General features: G+C 51.7%; 1 protein-coding gene and 1 non-coding gene across 4 annotated transcripts in view; both read left to right on the top strand.

Annotated features, from left to right (window-relative positions):
* TMEM185A (transmembrane protein 185A) overlaps positions 1-11,927 on the top strand; it is a 31,610-nt gene extending 19,683 nt beyond the window's left edge. The window contains exons 3-7 of one of the 3 annotated variants that reach the window (XM_075538534.1): positions 2,910-3,117; positions 6,014-6,097; positions 9,321-9,497; positions 9,850-9,973; positions 10,587-11,927. In XM_075538534.1, the coding sequence (XP_075394649.1) occupies positions 2,910-3,117; positions 6,014-6,097; positions 9,321-9,497; positions 9,850-9,973; positions 10,587-10,831 (838 nt within the window). In that variant the 3' untranslated portion in view covers positions 10,832-11,927. Of the gene's footprint in view, positions 1-2,909; positions 3,118-6,013; positions 6,098-6,849; positions 6,937-9,320; positions 9,498-9,849; positions 9,974-10,218; positions 10,548-10,586 lie in introns of those variants that run through there. The other 2 variants (XM_075538535.1, XR_012781091.1) reach the window with 2 other exon arrangements.
* On the top strand, positions 8,914-8,974 carry LOC142435268 (U7 small nuclear RNA). The gene has a single exon (XR_012781361.1). It is a non-coding gene; the product is annotated as a U7 small nuclear RNA (small nuclear RNA).
* Positions 11,928-15,416: the final 3,489 nt, after the last annotated feature.

Genomic DNA, 15,416 nt, shown 5'->3' with positions numbered 1-15,416 from the left:
ATGGGAGCAGGCTTAGGGGGATGGAATGGTCTGGTTGTTTGGAGACTGCTCTCATGTTCTACCTTTGTCATCACTCATGAAACTGGGCTTCCCTTGTCCCAATCTTCCCCATGTCCTGGGCTATCAGACTCTCAGTGGTGGGTGTGGCGGAGCTGCGAGCTGAGGCCAACTGGGGAGTGAGAAGAGGAAGGAGAGCAGAGCCTGGGGATGGAGACAAGGGAGAGGGAGAAAGTTGACCTTAACCTTCACCAGTCCTGACCCCAGAAGGTGAAGGAACCACCCCGTCCCTTCCCATGCTCCCTCTAAGAGACTAGAAGCACAGGAAAGAATGAACATGACCACCAAATAAAGCTGAAATTGTATAAGGGGCTGTGGAGTGGCTAGGGGGAGACACAGAGAGAGGGGATCAGTGTAGCAGCTCAGGCAGATGCTCCGGGGAGCGAAGGGTAGACATTGGGACCCCCTCACTTGGCTTAGTTCTGAATTACTGACCTTTCTGGTAGGAGTTAACTTGGTAAAATACAGATTGCTTACAGGTTGAGAGTTTCTGCAGATGTCTTTTGCTCAGCCACTTTTTCTGATGGGCTTTTTTGCTGAGAAGAGCAGACACTCCAAAGAGCCTAGACATATAGTTTCATGTGTAGCTGTCTGAACAGTCTCAGAGCTAAGTTTCTCTCATTCATGTACACACACACACACACACACACACACGAAAGATTACCTGTAGAGATCTTAGCCCTTTAAAAAATTATGAGCTATTTTGGCAGTGTGTGAGAGTTAATGAAAAATTAAACCAGTTGGTAAAAATTTTGAATATCACCAGTTGGTAAATATTTTCAATATGTTGCAGTTGAGACTCTACACCACAAAGCATATCCCAATTCCACAGCGGTTTGTACATGTATAGCTCAGTGACATTGGTGACATTCTCCAAGTTGTGTGACCATTCTCGCCCTCTTACATAAACATCTTTTCCCTCCATGAACCGCAACTCTCTGTCTCTAAGCTCCCTGTCAGTGCTTTGGAGTTGCTGTTGTCCATTTGATCCCATATAGAGAGTCCTTGAAAGAGCAGATTCCTCAAGGCAGGCATTTTTCTACTAATTCGGCTATACTAGGTTTTTAAGAAGGTGCCAGGAATTATTTTGGGCTTGTCATTGAAAGATGATCTCCGGACAACAATGTTAGGGGTACATTCACTCTATGTGGCTCTAGAAAGTCTGGAGTCTTGAGAATTTGAAATAGTGTTCTGAAATTTCCTCCTTTAGAAGAAAGAGGATTTCGTCTACAGAATCTTAAATCAAAATGCTCAGCAATGGTTGCTGGGGTCTATCCAGTTCTCCTGGTCTCCTGACAAGGAGACCATTGTTCCTGGAGCTGATTAGCCAGAGTCCCTCTCCTCCTCCTAGTCCCAACTCTCCTTCCTACTCTTCTGCTCCAGTGAAGAGTGACCAATGACTGGGCCTGCGATGGCCTCGTGCCATCTACTACCTGATACTTAGATGCGATTTTTAAATTTCTCTGTTGGTTCAGGATTTTCAGAGCAAGAAAGGGAAGTGGGTTCATGTGAGTGACTGCCTTGAGTGTAAAGAGGTGGCCATTCTACCTCTGGCATATTTGCCACTCAGGCACTGGGAGGTCTTGCTGGAAGAACCATTCAGCGTCTTTTCTTTGTGTCCTAAGCTCAGGTAACTTCTCCCCACCTAGAAGGGTGTGTTAGTCCGGGTCTAGACTAGAGAAACAAATCCAAAGATACTTGTGTGTAAGAGAGTTTTACATCAAAGAGTAATGTATATTAAGAGAACATCCCAATCTAGTCCAGATCAAGTCCATAAGTCTGATGTTAGCCTATATGTCTGATACTCGTGTAAAAATTCCTCTTCAGACTCAAGCAACACATGCAATGATGGTGAATGTAGGAAAATCACAGGCCTTTGGGTGGAAAGTCTTGTGGATCCAGTGGCGGTGGAAGCATCTCCAAGGGCTCTGGCTGCCATCAGCGTGACTCCATGTGGCTTGTCATCAGGAATGTGAAGCAGAGAAAGAATTCCCAGAATCTTCATGAGAAAGCCATTCCCATAAGGAGGGATCTGACTGTGAGCAGATTAACAGGCTAGCCTCCACCCCTTCATTCTTATTTATCAAGTTGACATGAAATTGTGTAACTACCACAAAGGGTGTTAAGGCCTGTCTGCTCTTGGAGCAGGTGTGGAATTGAGCATTTTCCTGCTCAGGAGCCTTGTTATTTCAGGTGTTAGCCTTTGAAATCTGTACATAATGCTAAGAACAGCTATATCACCTGCTTGTGTTTGAGGCCATGTTTAACTTTTTTTGGTGTGCTTTTTTCCACTTTCATCTACAGCTGGTAACTTATCTTGATGGACTAGAAAGAAAGGAAAAAGAAGAGATTGATACTTTCTAGTTGCATTTTAAAATATATCGCTGTGTTTTCTCAAAATAGAACCCACACGTGTTCATAAATCTAGACTCATTTTTTAATAGCATTGCATGTAACGAGTGCCATGGTTTTTAGTTGGTTGCGATGTGGGCGTCCTGACCTTTACAAAATGGTAGCCAGTGTTAGGTAATTGCAGCAGTCCGTTTGAATATGTTGAGTAGCAGCTCTTGTTTCCAAGCCCCTTCCACAGTCCAGACCCAGCGTCGCGGGAAAGTGCACTTTGGGACCCAATGCAGGTCTTTGCTGATGTAAAGATCGGCTGTTTAAACAAAACAAACCAAAACAGAGTTCCTGTTAAAGATTAGGTTTCGGTTAAATCTCCAGCTGGCTGGCCTTCCCTTTTTGTCAGATTTACAAATAAAATTCTGAGTATGCAGGCAGACTGCTGGCTGGCACTGTAGACTCTGAACTGAAGGTGTGTTCTGTTTTTGTCTCTTCCTGTCCCTCTGTAGAGCAGAAGGAGAGACATGCGTGGAGTTCAAAGCCATGTTAATCGCAGTGGGCATCCACCTGCTCCTGCTGATGTTTGAGGTTCTGGTCTGTGACCGGATCGAGAGAGGAAGCCACTTCTGGCTTCTGGTCTTCATGCCGCTCTTCTTTGTCTCCCCCGTGTCTGTTGCAGCCTGTGTTTGGGGATTTCGACACGACAGGTCATTAGAGGTGAGATATCTCAGATACTGACTAGTGTTGTCTTGATCTAATTAGGAACTTGGAGCCAGTGTTATAATTAATGTTTTGGGCCAGTCCCTGTGTTGCCCTCTCTTGGGAAGAGAGTGGCTGCTCACACTCCCCACCTCAGATCCTGTGGCCCCACCTCTGCCTGCACTCTGGGTGGCTTCTCCTGGTGGGCCTCAGTCACCGGTTAGCAAGCATGTGCCTAGACTCGGGGCACTGATGGCAGCTGGCTTGTTGTGAGTACTCCCTGTATGGGTACTGTGCCGAGTACCTTGTGCGATTAAATACAGTGCCTGGGGGCTCAGGGCCATTGTCATCCCTGTTTCCCAGCCACAGGGTGGGGAGATAGCTGGAAAGCAGAATCAGTGGCTGCACACCCCTTGCCTGTTGCTAGAGCCAAACTAGGATCCTGTACCCCAGAGGGTGCAGCTGGGGTGCTTCGGGGTCCTGCTCCTTGGGCCCCTGCCCTGAGGAAGGATGATGGAACATAGCTCCCTGGGAGCCAGAGGGACCACAATGCAGAGTAATGAAAGGGCGGGTCAGTGTGGGTGGTCAGGAGTGGGACAGAATCAGGAGAGTACTTGGCCCAGCCACCCATGGCACCCTCGCTGGCCTCTCTCAGGGTAGCACTCCAGGATCAGCCCCTTAGGCTTACAGCCTCTAGTCTCAGCCTTCTGGGCCACCTTCTCAAGCAACAGCATGGACCCCGAGAGCCACAAATATTTCAGGGCAGGGGGAATTGGACCTTTTCATCAAAAAGCATTAGTAGTAGTATCATTCCGAGTTATGAGGCCTTGAGGAAAGGGCTGTCCTAAACACTCACTGGGGTGATGGGCCATGGGAACAAGGTGGGAGAGTGGACCCCTCTCTGCAAGCTGCCACCTCTGTCTGTCCTGTGAACCCCTTGCCTCTCTTTATGATACTACCCCACAAACATTCTACTTCGTTTGCCATCCATCCTCTCACCTAGTGTCACCAAGCTTCTGCTCTGAAATGTGTCCACGCTCTTCAGCCAAGCCCTCGCTTTTCCACATAGCTACTGGGGGTGTCCTGTCCCTTCCCTTCATGGATGGCGCACTGTGACCCTCTTCTCTCGGCTCCTCTGCTGAATTCCTCTTCCTCACCATCTCCTCACAAGTGGCTATGTCTTAGGGTTCTAGTTCTAGTGTAGACACTGTGATTGGCCTGTCCCCCATTTACACCACCACCCTGGCTCACTTGACTCTTGGCCCTGGCGTGCTGCACTAGCTCTTGTATTCCCAGTCCCTTCCCTAGGGTGGGCCTCACGCACCCCCTCTCTGCCCCTGTGGCTGAGCAGCTTTCCGCTATCGCCAGAACCAATTCAGTTTCCCCATCATTCCCAGAGTTTTCCTGGACAATGAACCACCACGATGGAAACAAACACAGCCGTAACCTGTATGGTCAGTTCTGGGGGCGGGGGCAGGAACCATGTGGTTGACTAGGACTCCTGTTGTCGCTGCCCACTGTCAAGCCCTGGTGTCTCCATGACATGCCACAGTGCCCGTGCACAGTCCCCAGGGGAGCAGCACCACCATGCTGAGAGAGACATGAGGAAGCGGCAGCATAGACGTGGCCAGGGACTCCTATCCATCTGTAAGACGACAGTCTCTGGGATTGCCACACATTTGTCATTCCTCCTGTGCCTGGGCTGACCTCCTAGGAGTTGGGGGTCCCACTGCAGCACTTTCTGGTAATTTGGACCTGTGTGAAAGCCTTTGTGAAGCCAGGCCATGAGAGAAGGGATGCCCTTGCCGCTCCTCGTGCTTGAGAGGTTGTTCTAGGACAGGCAGGCATGTACACACACACCCCATTAGCTTGGGCTGCTTTAAGAGTGAGATTCAAACACAGCTTTTCTTCTGATTGATGTGACATTCGTTCCGGCAGCTGCTTAGGACATACACTCTGACTTCGTGGGCCTAATCACACATACCTTTGCAACAGGGGTTTCTGGGGCCCCGGGAGCTTGCAGCAGCATGCCCTGAACGGCTCAGATGGTTACAGGCCGCACTCCTTGTGTAAAGGTTGACAGGCTGCCCCCCAAGGCACCTCAGAAGTAAAGCTTGGTCATCTTCCAAAAGGTCACACCTTGAGTCCTAGGAAACAGCGTTCTACTCTGTGCACGTGGAGCCTGCACGAATAGGCTGGGGCCAAGGGCAGAGGCCTAGGCAGGAGAATCAGGTAGCCCAGGGACGGTCATGGAATGAACTCAGTGATATCCAACAGCACTGGGACTAGGAACCTCCCCAAATGAATGAGGGGCCCTGTGAGCCCAGAACATTGTGAGCAGCCTGTGGACTGGGTGTATGTGCTGGGCAGTTTAGACGCCCACCCTGTAGATCGTGGGGCAGAGGAGCCCTAGTGGCATTGGGTTACTTATTGCGAGATTAGCCATTTTGCAAGGAGAAATGGAGGTAAGCTTCCAGTGTCTGCCCACGAGAGGACTACAGGGTCCAGGGGCATGGCTTTACTTGGTTTGGGGGGTGTTCTTATTTTTTCAGGTAAAAAAGCTACTGTATTATGGGGAGGACCAGTGGTATGAATGAAGTGAAGGGTGTAACCAATCTATAACATCTTGAAGGGGTGGGGCCCAGGGCCAAGTCGTGGGCAAGAGAAGGAAGTACTGTGGTGCTGGTGTTCATTGCTGGGCCGGAAGGAAGCATGGTGCATGCTCACTGCCCAGGCTTGCCATGGCATAAAGGTGACACAACCCAGAGCAGAGGCACCAGGTGCCGCCTGAGACAGCGTGGTACAGATGTCTGACTCAGCTGTCACTGGCCGTACCTTAGCGGGTGCTCGCCCAACCATATGAGTACTGAGCACAACGTTTCCTCTGTTTAACTAATCTTTCTCTTGCTTTTAGTTAGAAATCCTGTGCTCTGTCAACATTCTCCAGTTTATATTCATTGCCTTAAGACTGGACAAGATCATCCACTGGCCGTGGCTTGTACGTACCTTCCCTTCTTTACTATCAAAGTGATTCATGTTCAGCAGAGAAACCCCAGGAAAGTTGTGGTGGATAGTGTAAGCCTAGCTAATACAGTAAGAGTCAGCTGTAACCCCAGCCAGAGTGCTCCTGGTTTGTGGTGCCTGATACAGCATGGTGTTGCTTCGTAAATGCGTAGAAAGGTGGTTCAGACCACAGGCAGAGGGTTACATTACCTCACACAAGAAAATTGTGCTTGCCCTGAAAATACTTTTTTGCCCTGTTGTTAAATAATAGTTTTTTTAGATTTATATTTTAGCACCTTTATTGATATGTTGCTTTGTACTCTACAATTCACCCACATAGATACAGTTTCATTGCTGTAATTCTCATTACAGGTAGGACGCCCCTGCCCAGTCGATTGAGCACATATTTTTCTCTCTCAAAGGGAAGCTGCCTGCTATCGTTCTTGCGCCTTTCTCTTTCCCTAACCCTCGGAAGCCAGTAGCTTCCTTTTTGTTCTCTAGAGCTTGGACATTTAAATATTAATGGAATCATGTAATGTGTGTTTATTTTTGCACAGAAGAGGTTTTCTATAATGAACAGGTTCATATATATACATATGCACAGATAATATATATTCATTTAGGGGCAGGGACTTGAGTAGCCTCTATAATTAGTGAAGATGGGATGCATAACTTCTGCCCAAAGGCTTTGATGAAACATTCTTGATCCGTAAGATTGTCCCCAAGTATGGATGCTATATTTTCTAGATCTGCAGCTGAGGCATGGTAATGGGGTTAAGAACATTCCTACTGTCACGTGGAGGAAGCAGCTCTGAATAAGATCACAGTTTGAGTGTAAGTTCTCATCTGGAGATGCTCTGGAAATCTGAGTGTTTTCTGAAAGTGAAGCCAAGGCTTGCTCAAGCAATTGTGCAGCTCCCTGCAACCGTCTGATTACATGTTTTTACCACAAAGGGTAAGGGTGGTAAGGTCACTCACATTGCTCTCCAGTGGGCCCCCCTCTGATCCCAAAGCTGCTTTAGGTGGCAGAAAGCTGAGACACACCCCCATACCCACCCCCATGTGGGTGAATGCTTCTTGTCAGGAGGATTGAAATTCAGACACTGCTTAATATGGAGCACAATTGGAAAAGTAAAACTGCAAAATGTTTACAAAACACTAAGATACTGCATTCCAGGCATGCCGCATGTCCAAAACTGGCTGTGGTGATGATTGTACAACCCTTCCTTCTTCATGTGACTGAACTATTCAATTTACAATTCTTTGATATGTCAATTAAATGCCAGTAAAACTTTTTTTTAAAAAAAGACATGCTCCATAAAAGAAAAAAGTCATAAATTTGGACATCCTTAAAGTGAAAGTAAAATGAACGAAAAGATCAATCACAAACTGGGGGAATATTTGCAAAGCACACACCTGACAAAGAATTTTATCTGAAGCATGAAAAGAATTCTTAAAACTCAAAGGTAAACATCCAGATATTAAAATTTGGGTAAAGATTTGAACAAGCATTTCATCAGGAAGAATCTCCAAGTAGGAAATACGGCATATGAAAAGATGGGCAAAGTGAGTAGGCTGGGTCCTCGAGAGAAGTAAAACCAGTGAAGCATAAATACCTAAGTTGATCTCCAGGAAGTGACTGGCAGACTTGGAGAGGCTGGCACGTCTCTAATCTGCAGGTCAAATGTTAGCTTTCAAGCTTCTCCTGACTCATGTAGCTATGGAGTTACAGGAGCTGATGAGCTCAAGATCAGCAGGTCAAATGCCAGACTACTGATTCACAGATTGCAGATAATAGTGAATCCCAAGATTAGTAGGCAGGTGGTATAGTGGTTATGTGTTAGGCTGCTAACCTCAATAGTTCGAAACCATCAGCAGTGCCATAGGCTTCTATTCCTGGAAAGATTTAGCCTTGGAGACCCACAGGGGCAGTTCTACCCCATCTTACAGAGAGTTGCTTTGAGCTGGCATCTACTTGCTGGCAGTGAGTTGGGGTTTTTTTGTTTTGTTTTATATAATAGACCACTGGCTCAAAACTAAACAAACAGGAATCAGGTGAAGGTGTGCCTGATACAGGGTCCTAGCCAAAAGTTATAGAGCTTCCCCAGAACTTTTATATATACCAGGATGTAGGTCACACCCCAGAACAAACTCCCTTTCAATTGATAGGCCACTCATAACAGATACATCATTGCATACCTTCCAAACCAGGGAATCAAGGCCCAGCCAAGTGGACATACAACCTTAACCATCACAGTGAAATTTAAATACCATTTCATACTCCCTCAAACCAAACTTGGACTCACTGCCCTCAAGTCAGTTTTGACTCATAGCAACAAGCCTTGGGGTGAAAGTGTAGCAATCAGAAATGCCTTCCTTAGATGGCCATTGGGGGTGTAAAATGGTGTGAGCATGTTGGGCACACATCCTACAGTTATATGTGAACTTGCACTCCTGGGCTTTCCCCCAGTGAAATGCCAACGCAGGCTTACACAACGACCTAAGCATGCACGTTCAAGGATAACCGAACTGGGACGTGCACAGCACTGAATATTTTCTTGCTCACACAGTGCCCACCAACTTGCAGCCATGCTGACTGCGGAAAGGCACCCTGAAAAGGCTGCATGCTGTATGATTGCATTTCTGTCATGTTTTAGAAAAACCAAAGCACTTATTATGGTTACCAGCGGTTATGGGTGAGAACTGCCCTAGTAAAGGTCAGCCTGTGGTGTTTGGTGGCGTTGACAATGGTTCTTGGCCCACCTCGTGACCTTGGAGACATGAGTGTACACGTTGTAAGAGTCCTAGGACTAGTGCTACAGCTCTTTTAGATTTTGTCCAGCAGGTTTTCTGGTCTTCCCGGAAAGCCCCCCACATACACCAGTCAAAAAAAAAAAAGAGTCCTAGGACTGTACACGAAAGAGAAAACTCAGTATTCAGTATGTGCTCAGGAGAAGGACAATGAGAGCGAGCATGTGATGCCCGAGGCCTACCTCGGGCATTGTGTGACGGACTTGGGTCATGTAGGTCCCTCAGAGTGCTCTCGGCTAGAGGTTGACCAGCTGATATTTCCAGGAGCAAGTTCTCAAGCAGCTGCCAGGTACCTGGAGCAGGCTACAGAATGATGTCTTGGGAGACGGGGGGGGGGGGGGGGGCGGCGGCAGGCTGACCTGCCTGCTTGCAGAATGATGGGGAGAACTGGCTGTCTTCTCTCACAGGTTGTGTGTGTCCCCCTGTGGATCCTCATGTCCTTTCTATGCCTGGTTGTCCTCTACTACATCGTGTGGTCCGTCTTGTTCCTGCGTTCCATGGATGTGATTGCAGAGCAGCGAAGGACACATATCACCATGGCCCTGAGCTGGATGACCATTGTTGTGCCGCTGCTTACCTTTGAGGTGAGCACTCAGTGGGAACACTCGTCCCTACCTCCAAACCGTACCCCTCCCGTGTCACAGCCCACAGCATACAGGACAGTGAGAGGAAGGGCAGCAGACTCCTCCTCCATATTCACCACCAGGCAACTGACAAGGACCCTTCTCACCTCAGGGGCCCGTTTGAGCCCAAACATGCCCATATTTAGTGCCAAATAGAAATTTGTGCTAGGTGATTTACTACTGTGGATATTCGTGCAATAGGCTTTACTGCTGCATGGAGCAAACACCCAGGGAACTTCCCAGGCAGCCATATGGCCCCAGCTGTGGACTTCAGAAGTAGCTGCTGCATGACCTGTGCTGTTTCTCTTTTCAGATTCTGCTGGTTCACAAGCTGGATGGCCACAATGCATTTTCTTGTATACCCATCTTTGTTCCTCTGTGGCTGTCGCTGATCACGCTCATGGCAACCACTTTTGGACAGAAGGGAGGAAACCACTGTATGTACATGGCATTAGGAAGTCTGTGGGGGGTGGGAATAGGGTGCATGGGAAAGGAGGGGGCTAAGGCGACCTCCGGTCTTTAGCCACTGCCACGTCCCCTGGCAGTGCTAGGCACTGAATTGGGGGATGCCTGAGCCATCCACGCGGTCTAATCCAACCCTGGTCTGTCACGATGCCCAGTTCTTTCCCTCCAGTGTCACATTGTGGACCCCTGGTCTTTGACTAGGTCCTCTCCTCACCAGGCTCGGAGCTGCTTTGTGTGTCCCCCCCCCGAAACTGTCCTGTGGGTGCCCACGAGAGCCATAACTGAGCTGAAGGAAGGAGGGTCCCTAAGAGCCTGATTAGCAGTAGGTCTCCTGAGGTAACGTTTTATGGCACACATGCATGTACACCCGGGGCACAGAAGAGTCTAGGTGCCAAAGATTTCTGTGTGTCAGGAAAGCCAGGAATGTCCACAGAGGGCCTGGGCAAGTTCACCTTGGTTTCTATAGTGTCAGGCTCCAGCATTGCTGTGGGCAGGTTACCAGAACCTTCAGGGAAAAAACTGTATATGAAACTCAGTTAACCTAATTTCTGAAAAGGTACTCTTTTTATCCCCCCCCCCTTTCAGGGTGGTTTGGTATTCGTAAAGATTTCTGTCAGTTTCTGCTTGAGATTTTCCCGTTTCTAAGAGAATATGGAAACATTTCATATGATCTCCATCATGAAGATAACGATGAGACAGAGGAAACACCTGTGCCGGAACCGCCAAAAATTGCCCCTATGTTTCGAAAGAAGGCCAGAGTCGTCATCACACAGAGCCCAGGAAAGTATGTGCTCCCTCCCCCCAAACTCAACATCGAAATGCCAGATTAAAAGCCTCGCCCCAGGAGGAACCACCCGGGGGTCGATGCCACTCTCCCTCTCGGCCTCTGACCCTTCACCCAGAACTTAGACTGCAGTTTTGTCCTTGGGATGGTCATCTCATGCCTACCTTCCATCCAAAGCCTATCCATGACTCTGAACCACGTGCCACCAAGGTGGAGGGGATGGACTACACACTAGCAGGGAACAAAGACATGAACTTACAGCAAGAGTCTGAGCAGCCTCCCCTGGGAAGGCTGTGTCCAAGGCATTGTGTTAAAATGCTCACTGGCTTTCAGTGTCTGCAAGACTTGCAAGCAGCGATGTGAATACCAGATGATCGGGGCCGGACACCTGCAGACCTTGGGGCTAGGGGCCAAACAGAAGACCATGCTCTTGACTGAGATCACAGCACTTTTTCCTCCAGGCCTCCTGGGCGAGACCATCCTATTGGCGTGACTCCACGCATATGTAGTATTTATACGGAGATTTTACCTTTGTGAAACATGGTGTGAACCCCGGGTCTGGATCATTGGTCCTGGGGACTTCTATTGGTGCCGGCTTGTGGTGGAGCAGGGCAGGCCCTGGGCAGGAGAGGCAGCGGGCCACAGAGGTAGCAGGAGCCTCTCCGCACAGGACTTGGCCACTGAGCCACTTGAGACGCTCCAGAGACGCAGCAGCTGCTACTGCCACAACAGCCACCGCCAGTGAGAAGCAGACCACAGCGCTGCAGCCCTCAGCCACATGGCTCCCTGACCCTGCGCCACTGTGGGAAGTGGCCTGGAATTTGATCTGGCCTGCAGTGACAGGCAGCCTTGGGACTCCGGGAGAAGAGTCCCAGCTGTAATGGGACAGCCCACAATCTGCACACCAGGGAGGTGGGGCTCTCCATCAGGACACCCAGGGCCTGTCCACCAGAGGCCACTACTCTGGCGCTGGAGGGCCACGGGATTCCAGCCAAGGGCTCCTACCTGGCCCTGGCCGGGCCCACAGCAAAGCGGCTCTGCCTGGGGCCCAGGCCCCCTGACCCTGGGTGGGGGGGCCACAGTGGCCAGAGACCTCCCCACTCCAGTGCCCTCAGTTGTCCAATAAAGCAGTTCCTCTTGTCTGCTAGTGCCACGTGAAGCTTGTAAAGACACGAGGGGAGGGAAGCAGGGGAGGGAATGGACCTGTCCAGGGGCAACTTGAAGGGCAGGGGCTGGTATCAAATTCCACTTTTGCCAAAGTGGTGCCCTATCAACTTGGCAGTGGCTCTTTGGCTTCAACCAAGGGGTGGTGGTGTGCATGGCACTGGGATGGGTTCCAGGGATCCCTAGGTGCCAGTCCTATGGGCTCGGGGCTCATAGGCAGCCCAGGATTGCTGCTCCCTTGCTGCAGGAGCACGTTGTAGACACCCCAGTGGACATTTGGTGCTTTCTGTTGATGGCACCGTGTCCTTTGGCTCGCCACAGTCCAGGCCAGCCTCTCTGAAGACCCTTGCTGTCACTAGTTACACCTGCCTGCTTCAGGCCCCATGGGGATGGTGAGGTGGCTCATGAATCCTCAAGCTACTAGGGCCTGTCCTGCCAAGGTCCCCCTATGAGGCACACATGTGCAGAATCCCCCACAACATGCAGGCCACAGTCTCAAGGACATCGTGCAGCGCTGTGTCACACCAGCTCTGTCCCAGAAGGTGGTATGGACCCCATGACCCCTAAATTCAGGAACCTTTGGTGTATTTATTTTCAGGGTACATACGTGGACAAGACAAGATGGTTCTGCCCTGTTGTGTCCTGGTGAGGGACATAGAGCTCTCCTAGAGGGTGCCTGTGTCGTGTGGAGGCTGACAGCCTGCAGGTGTGCAGAAAATGGAAGCAGAGGTTCATGGGCTGCTTCTAGGTCACGTCCCTTGAGGCTGGCTGAGGGCATCAGGTGCTCTGTGATGTCCACCTGGAAGCGGTCCCTGGCCCTTCACCCTGAGACTGGCTCCAGCAGGCAGCTTGGGTTGGAGAGAGCAGTGAGGAACCTCTGTCAGGCGGGTACCAGGGTTGGTGTCTGCTTCCTTGAGAGCCAGGTCGCTGGGACGCTGCACAGTCTCCTCCTGGTGGACCAGGCATGTGCACACATGAGACACACAGTGCTCCTCCTCCCACGCCCTAAGACAGCATGTGCTGCAAGCACGCATCATTTCCTGCAGGACCAATGCTCTCAAATAAGTCAGGGCGGCCAAGACACGTGCCCCATGGCCACGTGAACATGAACAAGACTGTGGCCCACCACCCTGTGTTCCTTCCCGGCTGCTCCCGAGGGACCCACCAATTTGGGTTAGAGGATAGCGGAGGCTAAAGGGCAGGAGGGGACAGCTCTCACATCCAGGTTGGGGCCAGAAGATCAGACTGCTCCGCCTTCCATGGCCCCCAAGAGGCTCAGCACCACAACCCAGACAGAGTTGGGGATCGAACTTGAGCAGCACAGCAAGCTTGCTTCCCAGCAGTAGTGCGCAGGCGCACATGCCTGCTTGCAGCGTGCACCAGGACCTTAGTACCTAGCCACGACCACCTGTTGAACATCAGGTCTCCCTAGCAGTTGCTGTGGGTTGGGAGGCCTTGAGATTCCTTGGGACCAAGACTCAGCTGAGGCAGTTGGAAAGCATTGGAAGGACAGAGGAGGAGGAGAAGGGGCGGGGCGAAGGCAGAGTGGGGGTGGGGGTCAGCAGTTGGAACCAATGAACGACGAGGGGCGGGTCTCCGCCAGCTGCGCAGGATGGAAGGTTCTGCAGGCTGAAGTGCAGAGGAAGGGGCAGGGCGGGCTGTCTGGAGGTGGAGGTGTGGGTGGAGCTTGAAGGAGTGGGAGTCTGTGGGCGGGGCCTGGACGGATCCAGGTGGAGCAAGCAGAGGAGGAGCCGCTCAGAGCTCAGGGACGGGGCCATGACCTGGCGGTGGGTGGATCAGCACTGTGTGTGGAAGTGGAGCCGCAGGGCGGTGCTCCCGCAGGCTTAGAGCGCGGTTGTGGAGCCCCATTGCAGCGGGTTGAGCTTGGGCAGGGACTGGTGGAGGATGGGGTGGGAGTGCGCAGGGGAGCGAGCCAGCAGCGGGCGGGGCTGCAGAGGGGCTGGGCGGAGCTACGGGATGTCCTGTTGTGGCCCTGGGACTCACTGTGCAGCTGTGGGGCAGGTCTGAGGGGGAGTCTAGTGGCAACAGAGAGGAGGAGCTGCCAGAGCCATGGGCGGGCCTGCGAGAAGTTCCAGGTAAGGTGGGAGAGGCAGAGCAGGATACCGCCGTGGGGCGGGGCCGCAGCAGCCTTCCTGCTGGTCTGGACCGTGGGGGGAGAGGCTGTGAGAGACTGAGTTGTGGGTCTGCAGGAGGCAGAGGGGTCACGCTCGGAGGGGCAGCTGTGGAGAGGAAGCGCTGTCCCGTCTGAGGGGCAGGGCTGCAAGGAGGAGGAGCTGTGATGTATCGACAGGTGGGACTGTGGGACGGACAAGCCGAGAAGCACAGCGGTCAGGAACTGGGTGCAGGTGGATTTTAGATGGCCCGACGGGTGGTGCCGGACGGCGGAGGAGCTGGGCTGCACTGCGTGTGCGTCCGTGGGCAGGAGGACTTGTGATGTTTTGTGGGGAGCGAGCTGCCAGGAGGCGGAGTCGTGATGCCCGAGGGGCAGGGCTACCTTTCAAGAGCGCCCTGGTAACCTGAGAGGCAGAGCTGGGGGGAGGAGGGGCTGGGATGCCCAGGGTGGTTGGGCTGCACCACACTGAGGGCAGAGTGTGGAGAAGAAGAGCAGTCCCGGCGGAGGGGCTGGGCTGCAGGCAGGAGGAGCGTTGATGTGATCAGGGTCTGTAGGGAGAAACTCCCTGTCATCGAGTCAATGCTGACTCAACCATCCCCCGTGGGTTTCGGAGACTGGAACCGCTTGCCAGGAGAGAAAGCTCCGTCTCTCCCGTGGAGCTTCTTTGGGTTTTGAACTGCCGACAATGCGGATTGCAACCCCTAAAGCTGTAAAGTATTGAAAAGTGGCGCTGTGCTACGTAGAGCTTGACGTGCTGAGGGGCGGGGCGATAGGGAGGAGGAGCTGCTGTGTGCTGAGGGAAGGAGCTGTGGCAAGGAGGAGCTGGCACGTGACGAGGGCGGGGCCATTGGGTGAAGGGGCCGCGAAGTAATGAGGGTGCCTCATGTGTTCCATTCTGAGTCTGGGGAGCAGCAGCTGTGCTTTGAGGAGGGGCGGAGCCAAGGGGAGGAGTGGCTGAGCTGTGATGAGGGGTGGGGCTGTGGGAAGAGGAGCTGTGATTAATTGAGCAATGTCTGAGTGCGAATTGCAGATAGGAGGCGGTGTGATGCACTGAGGAGCAGGACTGTAGGGAGGAGGCGCTGTGAAGTATTGGTGGGGGGGATAATGGGAGGAGGCGCCTTCACGTGTTAAGGGGTGGAGCGGAGGGAGGAGGAGCTGTGATGCCCTGAGGAGTGGACCTGCAGGAAGGAGGAGTCAGTGGTGTCTTAGGGGAGCTGGGCCCTGGGGAAGACAAGCTGGAACATACAGAGGATGGGCTTCAAGGAGGAAGAATGCGATGTTCTGAGCGAAGGATCTGGGCAGTTGTGATGTCCTGAGGCTCTTGTCTGGAAGA

This window comes from Tenrec ecaudatus, chromosome X (assembly GCF_050624435.1).
Source record: "Tenrec ecaudatus isolate mTenEca1 chromosome X, mTenEca1.hap1, whole genome shotgun sequence".
NCBI lineage: Eukaryota > Metazoa > Chordata > Mammalia > Afrosoricida > Tenrecidae > Tenrec > Tenrec ecaudatus.
The sequence above is the reverse complement of the archived record's forward strand: the minus strand, read 5'-3'. Positions and strand labels throughout refer to the sequence as shown.